This window comes from Salmo salar, chromosome ssa15, assembly GCF_905237065.1.
Source record: "Salmo salar chromosome ssa15, Ssal_v3.1, whole genome shotgun sequence".
NCBI lineage: Eukaryota > Metazoa > Chordata > Actinopteri > Salmoniformes > Salmonidae > Salmo > Salmo salar.
In genome coordinates this window covers 13,886,662-13,903,725 of record NC_059456.1, presented here as the reverse complement: position 1 = coordinate 13,903,725, position 17,064 = coordinate 13,886,662, and the positions used below count along the sequence as shown (strand labels likewise).

The following is a 17,064-nucleotide window of genomic DNA, read 5'->3' as shown; positions in this document are numbered from 1 at the left end:
TTCTATTCTGTTAGGGCCAGTTTGTGCTGTTCTGTGAAGGGAGTAGTACACAGTGTTGTACGAGATCTTCAGTTTCTTGGCAATTTCTCGCATGGAATAGCTTTCATTTCTCAGAACAAGAATAGACTGATGAGTTTCAGAAGAAAGGTCTTTGTTTCTGGCCATTTTGAGCCTGTAATCGAACCCGCAAATGCTGACGATCCAGATACTCAACTAGTCTAAAGAAGGCCAGTTTTATTGCTTCTTTATCAGAACAACAGTTTTCAGCTGTGCTAACATAATTGCAAAAGGGTTTTTTAATGATCAATTAGCCTTTTAAAATGATAAATGTGGATTAGCTAACACAACATGCCATTGTAACACAGGAGTGATGGTTGCTGATAATGGGCCTCTGTACGCCTATGTAGATATTCCATAAAAATCTGCCATTTCCAGCTACAATAGTCATTTACAACATTAACAATGTCTACACTGTATTTCTGATCAATTTGATGTTATTTTAATGGATTTTTTTTTTTGCTTTTCTTTAAAAAAACAAGACGCAGAGACGCAGCCAACGCAAACAAACAGATGGTATCAAACACATCAAGTACGTGGTTTCCGTTCCACTGACTCCATTACAGACATTATTATGAGCCATCCTCCCCTCACCAGCCTCCTCTGGGGCTAACGTATGCCAGGTTATCTGATGGGACCAGCTACAATATAGTATTCCATGACGTGCAAGTCTGGGATGGTCTGAGAGATACTTTAACCCTTCACCAGCCTCTACTGGGATGGTCTGAGAGATACTTTAACCCTTCACCAGCCTCTACTGGGATGGTCTGAGAGATACTTTAACCCTTCACCAGCCTCTACTGGGATGGTCTGAGAGATACTTTAACCCTTCACCAGCCTCTACTGGGATGGTCTGAGAGATACTTTAACCCTTCACCAGCCTCTACTGGGATGGTCTGAGAGATACTTTAACCCTTCACCAGCCTCTACTGGGATGGTCTGAGAGATACTTTAACCCTTCACCAGCCTCTACTGGGATGGTCTGAGAGATACTTTAACCCTTCACCAGCCTCTACTGGGATGGTCTGAGAGATACTTTAACCCTTCACCAGCCACTACTAGGATGGTCTGAGAGATACTTTAACCCTTCACCAGCCTCTACTGGGATGGTCTGAGAGATACTTTAACCCTTCACCAGCCTCTCTACTGGGATGGTCTGAGAGATACTTTAACCCTTCACCAGCCTCTACTGGGATGGTCTGAGAGATACTTTAACCCTTCACCAGCCTCTCTACTGGGATGGTCTGAGAGATACTTTAACCCTTCACCAGCCTCTACTGGGATGGTCTGAGAGATACTTTAACCCTTCACCAGCCTCTCTACTGGGATGGTCTGAGAGATACTTTAACCCTTCATCAGCCTCTACTGGGATGGTCTGAGAGATACTTTAACCCTTCACCAGCCTCTCTACTGGGATGGTATGAGACAAGCGCATATTGAGAAACTTACCCACACACACAGGATGGAGAGGTATTACCTGGGGTGCAGGAGGAGGAGGGTCGTTTGGGTTTGTGGATAATGAGTTGACCTGGTTAGAGGCGTTAGAGGAGGACATGGTGATATGATAACAGAGGGTGTGTGTGTACCTGGGTTGGGCAAGGGGGTGCCCTCCTGCCCCTGGCGTGTGGCCACAGGGTCATACTCCTTCCCGTCGTAGTTGGCATCAAAAAATTTCTTAAACCACTGGATGAACTCAAAGTTATCCTGAAACCTCCCTTTCACCAGCCTCTCTACTGGGATGATCTGAGAGAGAGAGAGAGAGAGAAAGAGAGAGAGAGAGAGAGAGAGAGACTTTATTAACCCTTTACCAGCCTCTCTACTGGGATGGTTGAGAAAGAGCGAGAGGGGGACACAGAGAGAGAGAAAGAAAGAGGGAGACACAGAGAGAGAGAGTGAGACACAGAGAGAGAGAGACACACAGAGAGAGGGGGGACACAGAGAGAGAGACACACAGAGACAGAGGGGGGGACAGAGAGAGGGACACAGAGAGACAGAGGGGGGACGCAGAGAGACAGAGGGGGGACGCAGAGAGAGGGACACAGAGAGACAGAGAGAGGGACACAGAGAGACAGAGGGAGGGACACACAGAGAGAAGACTGGCTATGTGCACACTGCCCACAAAATGAGGTGGAAACTGAGCTGCACTTCCTAACCTCCTGCCAAATGTATGACCATGTTAGAGACACATATTTCCCTCAGATTACCCAGACTCACAAAGAATTAGAAAACAAATCAAATGTTGCTAAACTCCCATATCTACTGGGTGAAATACCACAGCGTGCCATCACAGCAGCAAGATGTGTGACCTGTTGCCACAAGGTCAACCAGTGAAGAACAAACCTCATTGTAAATACATCCCATATTCATGTTTATTTATTTTCCCTTTTGTACTTTAACTATTTGCACATAATATGACATTTGAAATGTCTTTATTCTTTTGGAATGTTTACTGTTAATTTGTATTGTTTATTTCACTTTTGTTTATTATCTACTTCATTTGCTTTGGCAACGTCAACATATGTTTCCCGCGCCAATAAAGCCCCTTGAATTGAATTGAGAGATTTAACCATCATGTTATACAGTGTCTGTTTACAACAATGGAGGAGTAAAACAAACTTATACTGTGTGTACCTACATTCAGGTCCAAATCATGCGAATAAAAGAAGCCGTTTTTATCTCAATATCAAATCATTTTGGGTAACGATAAAGTACCATGCATTATATGGTATACAGTCAGAAAGTATTCAGACCCATAATTTATCAAACATAAAAACCAGATACCTTATTTACATAATCAGACCCTTTGCTATGAGACTGGAAACTGAACTCAGGTGCATCCTGTTTCCATTGATCATCCTTGAGATGTTTCCACAACTTGATTGGAGTCCACTTGTGATAAATTAAATTGACTGGACATGATTTGGAAAGGCACACACCTGTCTATACAAGGTCCCACAGTGTGTCAGAGTAAAAACCAAGCCATGAAGTCGAAGGAATTGTCCGTAGAGCTCCGAGACAGGATTGTGTCGAGGCAAAGATCTGGGGAAGAGTACCAACACATTTCTTCTGGTCTGATGAAACCATGATAAAACTCTTTGGCCTGAACGCGAAGCATCACGTCTGGAGGAAACCTGGCACCATCTCTACAGTGAAGCATGGTGGTGGCAGCATCATGCTGTGAGGATGTTTTTCAGCGGCAGGGACTGGGAGACTAGTCAGGATCGAGGGAAAGCTGAACGGAGCAAAGTCCAGAGACGTCCTTGATGAAAACCTGCTCCAGAGTGCTCACGAGACAAAGGTTCACCTTCCAACAGGACAACGACCCTAAGCACACAGCCAAGACAACGCAGGAGTGGCTTCGGGACAAGTCTCTGAATGTCCTTGAGTGGCCCAGCCAGAGCCCGGACTTCAACCCTATCGAACATCTCTGGAGAGATCTGAAAATAGCTGTGCAGCGACGCTCCCCATCAAACCTGAGAGAGCATCTGCAGAGAAGAATAGTAGAAACTCCCCAAATACAGGTGTGCCAAGCTTGTAACGTCATACCCAAGAAGACTCGAGGCTGTAATCACTGCCAAAGGTGCTTCAACAAAGTACCGAGTAAAAGGGCTGAATACTAATGTAAATGTGATATTTCACGTTTGACAAGGACAGGGTGCCGCCGAGCCTTGACAAGGACAGGGTGCCGCCGAGCCTTGACAAGGACAGGGTGCCGCCGAGCCTTGACAAGGACATGGTGCCGCCGAGCCTTCACAAGGACAGGGTGCCGCCGAGCCTTGACAAGGACAGGGTGCCGCCGAGCCTTGACAAGGACAGGGTGCCGCCGAGCCTTGACAAGGACAGGGTGCCGCCGAGCCTTGATAAGGACAGGGTGCCGCCGAGCCTTGACAAGGACAGGCAATGCCAATTAAGGGGGTCATCAGTTACAGCTTGGAGAGAGCTGAGGCTGCTGGTTGGTTTGGTGGCCATGAGGCCTTTGGTTTGAGTTTGAAGCTTTGTTTTTTTTGGTTTTTTTCACCTTTATTTAACCAGGTAGGCTAGTTGAGAACAAGTTCTCATTTACAACTGCGACCTGGCCAAGATAAAGCAAAGCAGTGCCACACAAACAACAACACAGAGTTACACATGGAATAAACAAACGTACAGTCAATAACACAATAGAAAAGGCTATATACAGTGAGTGCAAATTAAGTAAGATTAGGGAGGTAAGGCAATAAATAGGCCATGGTGGCGAAGTAAATACAATATAGCAATTAAACACTGGAGTGATAGATGTGCAGAAGATTCATGTTCAAGTAGAGATACTGGGGTGCAAAGGAGCAAAAAAATAAATAACAATATGGGGATGAGGTATTTATTTACAGATGGGCTGTGTACAGGTGCAGTGATCTGTGAGCTGCTCTGACAGCTGATGCTGAAAGTAGGTGAGGGAGATATGAGTCTCCAGCTTCAGTGATTTTTGTAATTCGTTCCAGTCATTGGCAACAGAGAACTGGAAGGAAAAGCGGAGGAGGTGTTGGCTTTGGGGGTGACCAGTGAAATATACCTGCTGGAGCGCTTGCTACGGGTGGGTGCTGCTATGGTGACCAGTGATAAGGCGGGGCTTTACCTAGCAAAGACTTATATATGACCTGGAGCCAGTGGGTTTGGTGACGAATATGAAGCGAGGGCCAGCCAACGAGAGCATACAGGTCACAGTGGTGGGTAGTATATGGGGCTTTGGTGACAATACGGATGGCACTGTGATAGACTGCATCCAATTTGCTGAGTAGAGTGTTGGAGGCTATTTTGTAAATGACATCGCCGAAGTCAAGGATCGGTAGGATAGTCAGTTTTACAAGGGTATGTTTGGCAGCATGATGAAGTTGGCTTTGTTGCGAAATAGGAAGCCGATTCTCGATTTCATTTTGGATTGGAGATGCTTGATGTGAGTCTGGAAGGAGAGTTTACAGTCTAGCCAGACACCTAGGTATTTGTAGTTGTCCACAAATTCTAAGTCAAAACCGTCCAGAGTAGTGATGCTAGTCGGATGGGAGGGTGCGGGCAGCGATCGGTTGAAGAGCATGCATTTAGTTTTACTTGCATTTATGAGCAGTTGGAGGCCACGGAAGGATAGTTGTATGGTATTGAAGCTCGTCTGGAGGTTTGTTAACACTGTGTCCAAAGAAGGGGCAGAAGTATACAGAATGGTGTCGTCTGCGTACATCATTGATGTATACAGAGAAAAGAGTCGGCCCGAGAATTGAACCCTGTGGAACCACCATAGAGACTGCCAGAGGTCTGGACAACAGGCCCTCCGATTTGACACACTGAACTCTGTCTGAGAAGTAGTTGGTGTACCAGGTGAGGCAATCATTTGAGAAACCAAGGCTGTCGAGTCTGCCGATAAGAATGCGGTGATTGACAGAGTCGAAAGCCTTGGCTAGGTCAATGAATACGGCTGCACAGTATTGTCTTTTATCGATGGCGGTTATGATATCGTTTAAGACCTTGAGCGTGGCTGAGGTGCACCCATGACCAGCTCGGTAACCAGACTGCATAACGGAGAAGGTACGGTGGGATTTGAAATGGTCGGTGATCTGTTTTCGAAGACTTTAGAAAGGCAGGGTAGGATGGATATAGGTCTGTAGCAGTTTGGGTCTAGAGTGTGTCCCCCTTTGAAGACGGGGATGACCGTGGCAGCTTTCCAATATTTAGGGATCTCAGACAATATGGAAGAACAGGCCAGTAATAGGGGTTGCAACAATTTCGGCGGATAATTTTAGAAAGAGAGGGTCCAGATTGTCTAGGGTAGTCAGGTCTGGAGTGAACCAAGGGCTTATCCGGAGCGACTTACAAATTGGTGCATTCACCTTATGATATCCAGTGGAACAACCACTTTACAATAGTGCATCTAAATCTTTTAAGCGGGGGGGTTAGAAGGATTACTTTATCCTATCCTAGGTATTCCTTAAAGAGGTGGGGTTTCAGGTGTCTCTGGAAGGTGGTGATTGACTCCGCTGTCCTGGCGTCGTGAGGGAGCTTGTTCCACCATTGGCAACAGAGAACTGGAAGGAAAAGCGGAGGAGGTGTTGGCTTTGGGGGTGACCAGTGAAATATACCTGCTGGAGTCTCCGGAAGGTTCTTATATCTGTTCTTAGTTCTACATTTTTTGAATGGGGCATGCTTATTTAAGAAGGTGATTTAGGGTTGTACCTGGTAGGTTCCATGATAATTTGTGTGAGATTGAGGGCATCTATTTTAGATTGTCGGTTGGCTTTGATGTTAAGCATATCCCAGTTTAGGTCACCTAACAGTACAAACTCTGAAGATAAATGGGGGGCGATTCAATCACATAAGGTGTCCAGGGCACATTTTAGGCAAGCCGGTTTGTAGTTCCCTTTTCTATATATACTGCTCAAAAAAATAAAGGGAACACTTAAACAACACAATGTAACTCCAAGTCAATCACACTTCTGTGAAATCAAACTGTCCACTTAGGAAGCAACACTGATTGACAATACATTTCACATGCTGTTGTGCAAATGGAATAGACAACAGGTGGAAATTATAGGCAACAAGCAAGACACCCCCAATAAAGGAGTGGTTCTGCAGGTAGTAACCACAGACCACTTCTCAGTTCCTATGCTTCCTGGCTGATGTTTTGGTCACTTTTGAATGCTGGCGGTGCTTTCACTCTAGTGGTAGCATGAGACGGAGTCTACAACCCACACAAGTGGCTCAGGTAGTGCAGCTCATCCAGGATGGCACATCAATGCGAGCTGTGGCAAGAAGGTTTGCTGTGTCTGTCAGCGTAGTGTCCAGAGCATGGAGGCGCTACCAGGAGACAGGCCAGTACATCAGGAGACGTGGAGGAGGCCGTAGGAGGTCAACAACCCAGTAGCAGGACCGCTACCTCCGCCTTTGTGCAAGGAGGAGCAGGAGGAGCACTACCAGAGCCCTGCAAAATGACCTCCAGCAGGCCACAAATGTGCATGTGTCTGCTCAAACGGTCAGAAACAGACTCCATGAGGGTGGTATGAGGGCCCGACGTCCACAGGTGGGGGTTGTGCTTACAGCCCAACACCGTGCAGGACGTTTGGCATTTGCCAGAGAACACCAAGATTGGCAAATTCGCCACTGGCGCCCTGTGCTCTTCACAGATGAAAGCAGGTTCACACTGAGCACATGTGACAGACGTGACAGTCTGGAGACGCCGTGGAGAACGTTCTGCTGCCTGCAACATCCTCCAGCATGACCGGTTTGGTGGTGGGTCAGTCATGGTGTAGGGTGACATTTCTTTGGGGGCCCGCACAGCCCTCCATGTGCTCGCCAGAGGTAGCCTGACTGCCATTAGGTACCGAGAGGAGATCCTCAGACCCCTTGTGAGACCATTTGCTGGTGCGGTTGGCCCTGGGTTCCTCCTAATGCAAGACAATGCTAGACCTCATGTGGCTGGAGTGTGTCAGCAGTTCCTGCAAGAGGAAGGCATTGATGCTATGGACTGGCCCGCCCATTCCCCAGACCTGAATCCAATTGAGCACATCTGGGTCATCATGTCTCGCTCCATCCACCAACGCCACGTTTCACCACAGACTGTCCAGGAGTTGGCGGATGCTTTAGTCCAGGTCTGGGAGGAGATCCCTCAGGAGACCATCCGCCACCTCATCAGGAGCATGCCCAGGCGTTGTAGGGAGGTCATACAGGCACGTGGAGGCCACACACACTACTGAGCCTCATTTTGACTTGTTTTAAGGACATTACATCAAAGTTGGATCAGCCTGTAGTGTGGTTTTCCACTTTAATTTTGAGTGTGACTCCAAATCCAGACCTCCATGGGTTGATAAATTGGATTTCCATTGATTATTTTTGTGTGATTTTGTTGTCAGCACATTCAACTATGTAAAGAAAAAGGTATTTAATAAGATTATTTCATTCATTCAGATCTAGGATGTGTTGTTTAAGTGTTCCCTTTATTTTTTTGAGCAGTGTATTTATGTTGGACACCATTTTGAACAATCCATAATCCGCTTGGACTGGCCGACTGAGATGTCAAGAGAGACAGAGCTGGCCCTGGTCAAGTTAAATGTAAGGTATCTCCTGGGTACATGCAGTCAACACCTGGACAAGTTAAGGTGTCTCCTGGGTACATGCAGTCAACACCTCAACATATAGGCTTGCTTCTCCCGTCTACACACATGGAGTCAGGTTACAGAACACTTAGACAAGCCTAGAACCTCTAGACTTAGCGAGTACAGTGTTAACAGTAGGACTAATAGTTTTCCATTAATATTGTCAAAAAGCTACAAAAAAGAATTGAGAATTTGAGTCATGAATTTAGCGAGGACTGTGTGGGAGTGGTCTGAGTGAGAGGTGTAATTGGAGGGATATGTAACCTGAAAACTAGCTGTTATTGGTCCTTTTGCATGGCCCGGTGTAGCAGGTGGGGTTCACTTAAGTATCAATGGAATGGTCTAAAATGTGCAGACTGCAAAATGAACTCGCCCAGAGAGGTTTGGAATTCTTTGTTATTGGTCTATTAACCTCTCTTGGGTAGGGGGCAGTATTTTCACGGCCGGATGAAAAACGTACCCAAATTAAACGGCCTACTACTCGGGCCCAGGAACTAGAATATGCATATTATTAGTAGATTTAGATAGAAAACACTCTGAAGTTTCTAAAACTGTTTGAATGATGTCTGTGAGTTTAACAGAATTCATATGGCAGGCAAAAACCTGAGAAAAATCCAACCAGGAAGTGGGAAATCTGGTTCTTGTAGTCTTTTCAAGTCATTGCCTATCTAACACACAGTGACTTAGGGTTCATTTTGCACTTCCCAAGGCTTCCACTAGATGTCAACAGTGTTTAGAAAGTTGTTTGAGGCGTCTATGGTGAACAGAGAGCGAACAAAGGAAGTTGTAAGTTGTTGACTCAGGAAAGCACATGAGTTCATTGGCGCGCATTCACGTGAGGGGTAGCTGTGTTCCAAAACGTTTTTCAAGACATTGGAATCGTCCGGTTGGAATATTATTGAAGTTCTAAGTTAAAAAGGCCCTAAAGATTGATGCTATACAACATTTGACATGTTAGAACGAACGTAAATAGAACCTTTTTTTATTTTTTTGTCGGGACATTTTGGCCGGCTTTCTACACTTGGAGTAGCTTACTGAACGCGCAAACAACAAGGAGGTCTTTGGAAATAAATGATGGACTTTATCGAACAAAACAACATTTATTGTGGACCTGGGATTCCTGAAAGTGCCTTGTGATGAAGATCATCAAAGGTAAGTGAATATTTCTAATGCTATTTATGATTTTTGATGACTCCAAAATGGCGGGTATCTGTATTGCTTGATGTCTTTTTCTGAGCGCAGTACTCAGATTATTGCAAAGTGTGCTTTCCCCGTGAAGCTTTTTTTAAATCTGTCACAGCGGTTGCATAAAGGAGATGTTCATCTATAATTCTTTGAATAACAGTTTAATATTTTATCAACGTTTATGATGAGTATTTTTGTAAATTGTAGTGCTGATTCACCGGCAATATTGGAGGAAAAATATTTTCTGAACATCACGCGCCAATGTAAAATGCTGTTTTTGGATATAAATATCAACTTGATCAAACAAAAAAATGTATGTATTGTGTAACATGATGTCCTAGGAGTGTCATCTGATGAAATTCGTCAAAGGTTAGTGCATAATTCTAGCTGGTTTTCTGGTTTTTGTGTCGCCTGTCCTTGCTAGGAAAATGGCTGTGTGGTTTTTCTTGTGTTGGAACTGTCCTAACATAATCTAACTTTATGCTTTCGCCGTAAAGCCTTTTTGAAATCGGACAATGTGGTTGCATTAAGGAGACGTGTATCTTTAAAATGGTGTAAAATTGTCGTATGTCTGATAACTTTGAATTATGACACTTTGTTGTTTTGAATTTGGCGCTCTGATTTTTCACTGGCTGTTGAATAGCGTGTCCCGCTCTGATTTTTCACTGGCTGTTGAATAGTGTGAACTGTGGGTGGGACAGGTTAACTTATACCGCCTGATGATGTCACCAGGCAAGCCAAAACTCCCCCCATGTAAAACCTGCTGATCAGAAGGTCCTGTGTAGACTGTATTTTCAACCAGAAACTATCAGGAAATAACACTGATCACATTTTTTGGCTTCAAACATTTGCAGTGTTAGTTTCATCAGCTGTTGTACAAGATGAGACAAAAAAAAGAAAAACAGAATTTGGACTGCACTGGGCCTTTCATTGATGATGAACCTTGTCTACGCCCGTCCTCTTGAAGGAGGGCTTGTTTTGTGTGTGTGTGTGTGTGTGTGTGTGTGTGTGTGGTGTACCTTGTCTACGCCCATTCTCTTGAAGGAGGCCTGTAGGACCTTGAAGTTGTTGATGAACTCATGTTCCAGCCGGGCTGAGAACTTCACCTTCTTCAGCAGGACACAGCCAGGGAACAACATGTCCATGAACTGACAATACACTGCACCTACAAACACACAACAGTTATATATTAGCATATAATTCATTATGACATTCATGTCAATGATTGAAATGTTTGTGTGTTACCTGAACACAGCTGTTCTATCTTGGTGTAGGTGAGCTGTAGCGAGTCGTTGACCCAGGACAGCATCTCATGACGACTCAGGTTCTCCAGAGCCGAAGAGATGGAGAATACATTCACCGCCATCACCCTGCAACACGCACGCAGACAGGCAGGCAGGCAGGCAGGCAGGCAGGCAGGCAGGCAGGCAGACAGACAGACAGACAGACAGACAGACAGACAGACAGACAGACAGACAGACAGACAGACAGACAGACAGACAGACAGACAGACAGACAGACAGACAGACAGACAGACAGACAGACAGACAGACAGACAGACAGACAGACAGACAGACAGACAGACAGAGAGTTTGAGATTATATTACATCATTAGTCATGAATGGTTAAAAACATAATTATTTGAAGTTAAATCTCATGTTTACAAAAACAGTGTTCATGTTTGAGAACAAGGTTAAACATAATCGAATTACAAACACCTAAGGGCGTGACACACACACACACACACACACACACACACACACACACACACACACACACACACACACACACACACACACACACACACTAGGCTCTTAGAGACACGAGAGAGAGACAGAGGGGTGGAAAGAGAGAGAGGGGGACTTTTGCACACTAGTATTTCTACTTGCACATCACCATCTGCTCATCTATCACTCCAGTGTTAATTTGCTAAATTGTAATTACTTCGCTACTATGGCCTATTTACTGCCTTACCTCCTCACGCCATTTGCGCACACTGTATATAGACTTTTTTGTCTTTTTTCTATTGTGTTATTGACTGTACGCTTGTTTATCCCATGTGTAACTCTGTGTTGTTGTTTGTGCCGCACTGCTTTGCTTTGTGTGAAAATTATTGAGTCCAACAATGGCAGGACAGTTTACTATCTCATCTCATACAAGATCAGAGGTCATCTGCCTTTGGCCTAAAGAGCTGGAACCTGGACTTCATCAAAGACAATTGGAAATACAGACATTGTCATCCTACCAGAAACATGGAATAGAGGAGACAGACCCACTGGTTGTCCTCTAGGTTACAGAGAGCTGGTAGTCCCATCCACCAAACTACCAGGTGTGAAACAGGGAAGGGACTCAGGGGGTATGCTAATTTGGTATAGAGCAGACCTAACCCACTCTATTAAATTAGTCAAAACAGGAACATTTTACATCTGGCTAGAAATTAATAAGGAAATGATCTCAACAGAGAAAAATGTCCTCCTGTGTGCTACCTATATCCCCCCACTAGAATCCCCATACTTTAATGAAGACAGCTTCTCCATCCTACCTATATCCCCCCACAAGAATCCCCATACTTTAATGAAGACAGCTTCTCCATCCTAGAGGGGAAAATCAATCATTTCCAGGTCAAGGGACATGTACTAGTCTGTGGCGACCTAAATGCCAGAACTGGACAAGAACCTGACACCCTCAGCACACAGGGGGATAAACACCTGCCTGGAGGTGACAGCATTCCCTCCCCCATATACCCCCCTAGACACAACTACGACAACATAACCAACAAAAACAGGTCACAACTCCTGCAGCCCTGTCGCACGCTGGGTATGTACATAGTCAATGGTAGGCTTCAAGAGGACTCCTATTGTAGGTACACCTATAGCTCATCTCTTGGCAGTAGTACTGTAGACTACTTTATCACTGACCTCAACCCAGAGTCTCTCAACCGTTTCCTGTCATGGATGATGTTGGCTTTCGCCGACTGGTCGAGCACCTCGGGCCCCGGTACACACTAGCAAGTAGGCAATATTTTTCTGATGTTGCCATACCGGAGTTACACAGTATTGTTGAAACGCACATCCATGAGCTACTAGCTATGGGCGTCACTGCCATTAGCTTCACGACTGACATTTGGACCAACGATGTCAGCCTCATGAGTATGCTAAGTTTGACAGCACAGTGGGTCAACAAGGATTTCCTACTGAGGTAAGCCGTATTGCATGCTCAAGAATGTGCTGGTTCTCATACAGCTGCTGCCATTTCAATGGCATTTGAGAACATGTTTGAAACTTGGAAACATGAACACACTCCTAACTCCATTCGAACAACTGACTGGACAAATAAGCTCATCAACTGTGTCTGCAGCAGATGTGATACCCTCTGTCATGGCATAGAAACTCCTGCTCAACAAAACTGCTGACACAGACCGTGGGGTTAGAACTTGGAAAAGTACTCTAGAGGCTGTGAACAAGCGATTTGGTGGCATTCTCTCTGAGCCTCTTTACGGTGTCGCCACCATGCGCGATGCTAGGTACAGGGACCGCTACTTCGAAGCAGACAAGAAACAGGGTTTACGTGAAATGTTACAGACACAGCTGGACAAAATGGAAACGGACACAGTGACAGTGCGCACCGAGGAAGAGAGGCCACAGACAGACAGAGCTGAAACTTCACTGCTTGACATGTATGATGAAATCCTGGTTGAGAATGAACAAATGAACAATTGAACAACGAAACAGCACAGCAAGTAAGTGAAAGAAATAGGTTTTGATTATGTTTTACTGGTAATAGGGACATAAACGTAAACAAAATAACTTTTTGGTCAGTGTGTGTGTGTGTGTGTGTGTGTGTGTGTGTGTGTGTGTGTGTGTGTGTGTGTGTGTGTGTGTGTTTCAGCTATTTAACGATACTAGAATTACTTAAAAAGCCGGTAAAAAAAAACTATATTGGGTTTTTTGAAAAGGAAAATATCATATACTGCTCAAAAAAATAAAGGGAACACTTAAACAACACATCCTAGATCTGAATGAAAGAAATAATCTTATTAAATACTTTTTTCTTTACATAGTTGAATGCGCTGACAACAAAATCACACAAAAATAATCAATGGAAATCCAATGTATCAACCCATGGAGGTCTGGATTTGGAGTCACACTCAAAATTAAAGTGGAAAACCACACTACAGGCTGATCCAACTTTGATGTAATGTCCTTAAAACAAGTCAAAATGAGGCTCAGTAGTGTGTGTGGCCTCCACGTGCCTGTATGACCTCCCTACAACGCCTGGGCATGCTCCTGATGAGGTGGCGGATGGTCTCCTGAGGGATCTCCTCCCAGACCTGGACTAAAGCATCCTCCAACTCCTGGACAGTCTGTGGTGCAACGTGGCGTTGGTGTATGGAGCGAGACATGATGTCCCAGATGTGCTCAATTGGATTCAGGTCTGGGGAACGGGCGGGCCAGTCCATAGCATCAATGCCTTCCTCTTGCAGGACCTGCTGACACACTCCAGCCACATGAGGTCTAGCATTGTCTTGCATTAGGAGGAACCCAGGGCCAACCGCACCAGCAAATGGTCTCACAAGGGGTCTGAGGATCTCATCTCGGTACCTAATGGCAGTCAGGCTACCTCTGGCGAGCACATGGAGGGCTGTGCGGCCCCCCAAAGAAATGCCACCCCACACCATCACTGACCCACCGCCAAACCGGTCATGCTGGAGGATGTTGCAGGCAGCAGAACGTTCTCCACGGCGTCTCCAGATTCTGTCACGTCTGTCACGTGCTCAGTGTGAACCTGCTTTCATCTGTGAAGAGCACAGGGTGCCAGTGGCGAATTTGCCAATCTTGGTGTTCTCTGGCAAATGCCAAACGTCCTGCACGGTGTTGGGTTGTAAGCACAACCCCCACCTGTGGACGTCGGGCCCTCATACCACCCTCATGGAGTCTGTTTCTGACCGTTTGAGCAGACACATGCACATTTGTGGCCTGCTGGAGGTTATTTTGCAGGGCTCTGGCAGTGCTTCTCCTGCTCCTCCTTGCACAAAGGCGGAGGTAGCGGTCCTGCTGCTGGGTTGTTGCCCTCCTACGGCCTCCTCCACATCTCCTGATGTACTGGCCTGTCTCCTGGTAGCGCCTCCATGCTCTGGACACTACACTGACAGACACAGCAAACCTTCTTGCCACAGCTCGCATTGATGTGCCATCCTGGATGAGCTGCACTACCTGAGCCACTTGTGTGGGTTGTAGACTCCGTCTCATGCTACCACTAGAGTGAAAGCACCGCCAGCATTCAAAAGTGACCAAAACATCAGCCAGGAAGCATAGGAACTGAGAAGTGGTCTGTGGTCCCCACCTGCAGAACCACTCCTTTATTGGGGGTGTCTTACTAATTGCCTATAATTTCCACCTGTTGTCTATTCCATTTGCACAACAGCATGTGACATTTATTGTCAATCAGTGTTGCTTCCTAAGTGGACAGTTTGATTTCACAGAAGTGTGATTGACTTGGAGTTACATTGTGTTGTTTAAGTGTTCCCTTTATTTTTTTGAGCAGTGTATATCGGTATCGGCCAAAAATGTAATATCGGTGCCAAAGGAACTGAATAATATTAAGAAATGCTATAGATGGACAGGAAATAGTGTGGAAATCTAACAAAAAACAATTAGGCAACAACAAATTCAATCCCTTCTAGACAATTTCCTGGACAAAAGGTTCCACTGTAATAGTGAAGTTGTAAATTTGGCAGTAGAAAACCTAAACAGTATATTTGACCTCTCAGCTTCCCTATCAAATCTAACAATTAGATTAACAACAATGACAAATGGTTTGATGAAGAATGAAAAAAGCTAAGAAAGAAATCAAGAAACCTATCCAACCAAAAACATAGAGACCCAGAAAACCTGAGACCAGGCCTTCATTATGGTGAATCACTAAAACAATACAGAAATACACTACGGAAAAAGAAGGAACAGCACGTCAGAAATCAGCTCAATGTAATTGAAGAATCCATAGACTCTAACCTTTTACAGCTGTACCAGCGAGAGCATCCTGACTTGCTGTATTACCGTCTGGTATGGCAACTGCACCGCCCTCGACCGGAAGGCCCTACAGAGGGAGGGGCGGACGGCTCAGCGCATCACTGGGGGTGAGTTTCCAGCTATCCAGGACATACATGCTAGGTGTCTGAGAAAGGCCCGAAGAAATGCCAAAACCTCCAGCTACCCGAGACATGGACTGTTCTCCATGCTTCCGTCTGGCAGGTGGTACCGGTGCATCAAGTCTCAACAGACTTCAAAACAGCTTCTATCCCCTGGCCATAATACTGTAACATGAGTTACCAAAAAAGCATAACGTGAAAATGAAATGAAACGTTGCCCCTAAAAGAAATGAAATAATGAATAATTGAAAATAATGTTTTGAGGTATATACTGGGCCAAGACTACACTAACACACTATTTGTGAAGATAGTTACCTATTATGCAGTAAGTCTTTAAGGTTGCAGGTAAGGGGGCGGTGTGGGGTGTGTCCAAGCCACAGGGGCCATCTTCAATCGACGGCAAGTCCATGGTGGGGGAAGGCATGTTTTTGATGTATGCTAAGAGGGATTTTAGGCCTCTTTAGTTTCCCAAACCAATGTTTTGGTGGTAATATAGTTGAATAGTTGAGAGCCATCCTCTTCACTTGGACCTTTATATTTTGTGTTGGATTATTGACTTTCATCCGGATTCCTTCGGCGTTTCCTTTTTGTTGGCTTCTTTGATCATTTTTTGGGGGGGATAACAAATATTTTCTTTGGACTTGGACTTCCATTCACGGACATAAAGGCTCAACCAGAGGTTCTAATAGGACTAAGATTTCCTAATTGAGATGCTAACTCTGACAGGACTATTCATTTGTTGATGATTAATTGAAATATTACTTTGTTGTTTATGCTAAGCCCCATATGATACTTCCTATCAATACACCATTGCACTGAACAAGTTTCCCAATTCTTATTTCTGACAAGGTTGTGTGGTATATGCAGGTTTGTTAACCTCACTAGGGTAGGGGGCACTATTTTCACCTCCGGATGAAAAGCATGCCCAAAGTAAACTGCCTTTTACTCAGGCCCAGAAGCTAGGATATGCATATAATTAGTAGATTTGGATAGCAAACACTCCAAAGTTTCTAAAACTGTTAAAATAATGTCTGTGAGTATAACAGAACTGAAATGGCAGGCGAAAACCTGAGGAAAATCCATCCAGGAAGTGCCATTATTTTGAAATGTCTGTTTTTCCAATGAAAGCCTATTCACCATTTAAAGGGATAGGACCCAGATTCCGTTCCCTATGGCTTCCACTAGTTGTGAACAGTCTTTAGACATTGTTTCAAGCTTTTATTCTGAAAAATTAGGGAGAATGACAACTTTGAGAGAGTGGATAGTGGGATGTCCCCAGAGCTGTTTCCTGCGTGCAACCGAGAGCGCGCCTTGCTTGTTTTTCTTTTATATTGACAACGTTATTGTCTGGTTGAAATATTATCGATTATTTAGGCTAAAAACAACCTGAGGATTGATTATAAACATTGTTTGACATGTTTCTACGAACTTTACCGGTACTATTTGGAATTTTCGTCTGCCTGTTGTGACCGCATTTGAGCCATTGGATTACTGAACAAAACACGCCAACAAAATGTAGGTTTTTGGATATAAAGAGGGACTTTATCGAACAAAACTAACATT

General features: G+C 44.9%; 1 protein-coding gene across 3 annotated transcripts in view; it reads right to left on the bottom strand.

Moving 5' to 3' along the window:
* LOC106591799 (microtubule-associated protein RP/EB family member 3) overlaps positions 1-17,064 on the bottom strand; it is a 105,524-nt gene that overhangs the window by 65,978 nt on the left and 22,482 nt on the right. For 2 of the 3 annotated variants that reach the window (XM_045695480.1, XM_045695482.1), the window contains exons 2-4: positions 10,599-10,723; positions 10,373-10,518; positions 1,644-1,800 (exon numbers count right to left, since the gene is read on the bottom strand). In XM_045695480.1, coding sequence (XP_045551436.1) covers positions 1,644-1,800; positions 10,373-10,518; positions 10,599-10,719 — 424 coding nt within the window. In that variant the 5' untranslated portion in view covers positions 10,720-10,723. Of the gene's footprint in view, positions 1-1,643; positions 1,801-10,372; positions 10,519-10,598; positions 10,724-15,364; positions 16,426-17,064 lie in introns of those variants that run through there. The other variant, XM_045695481.1, reaches the window with a different exon arrangement.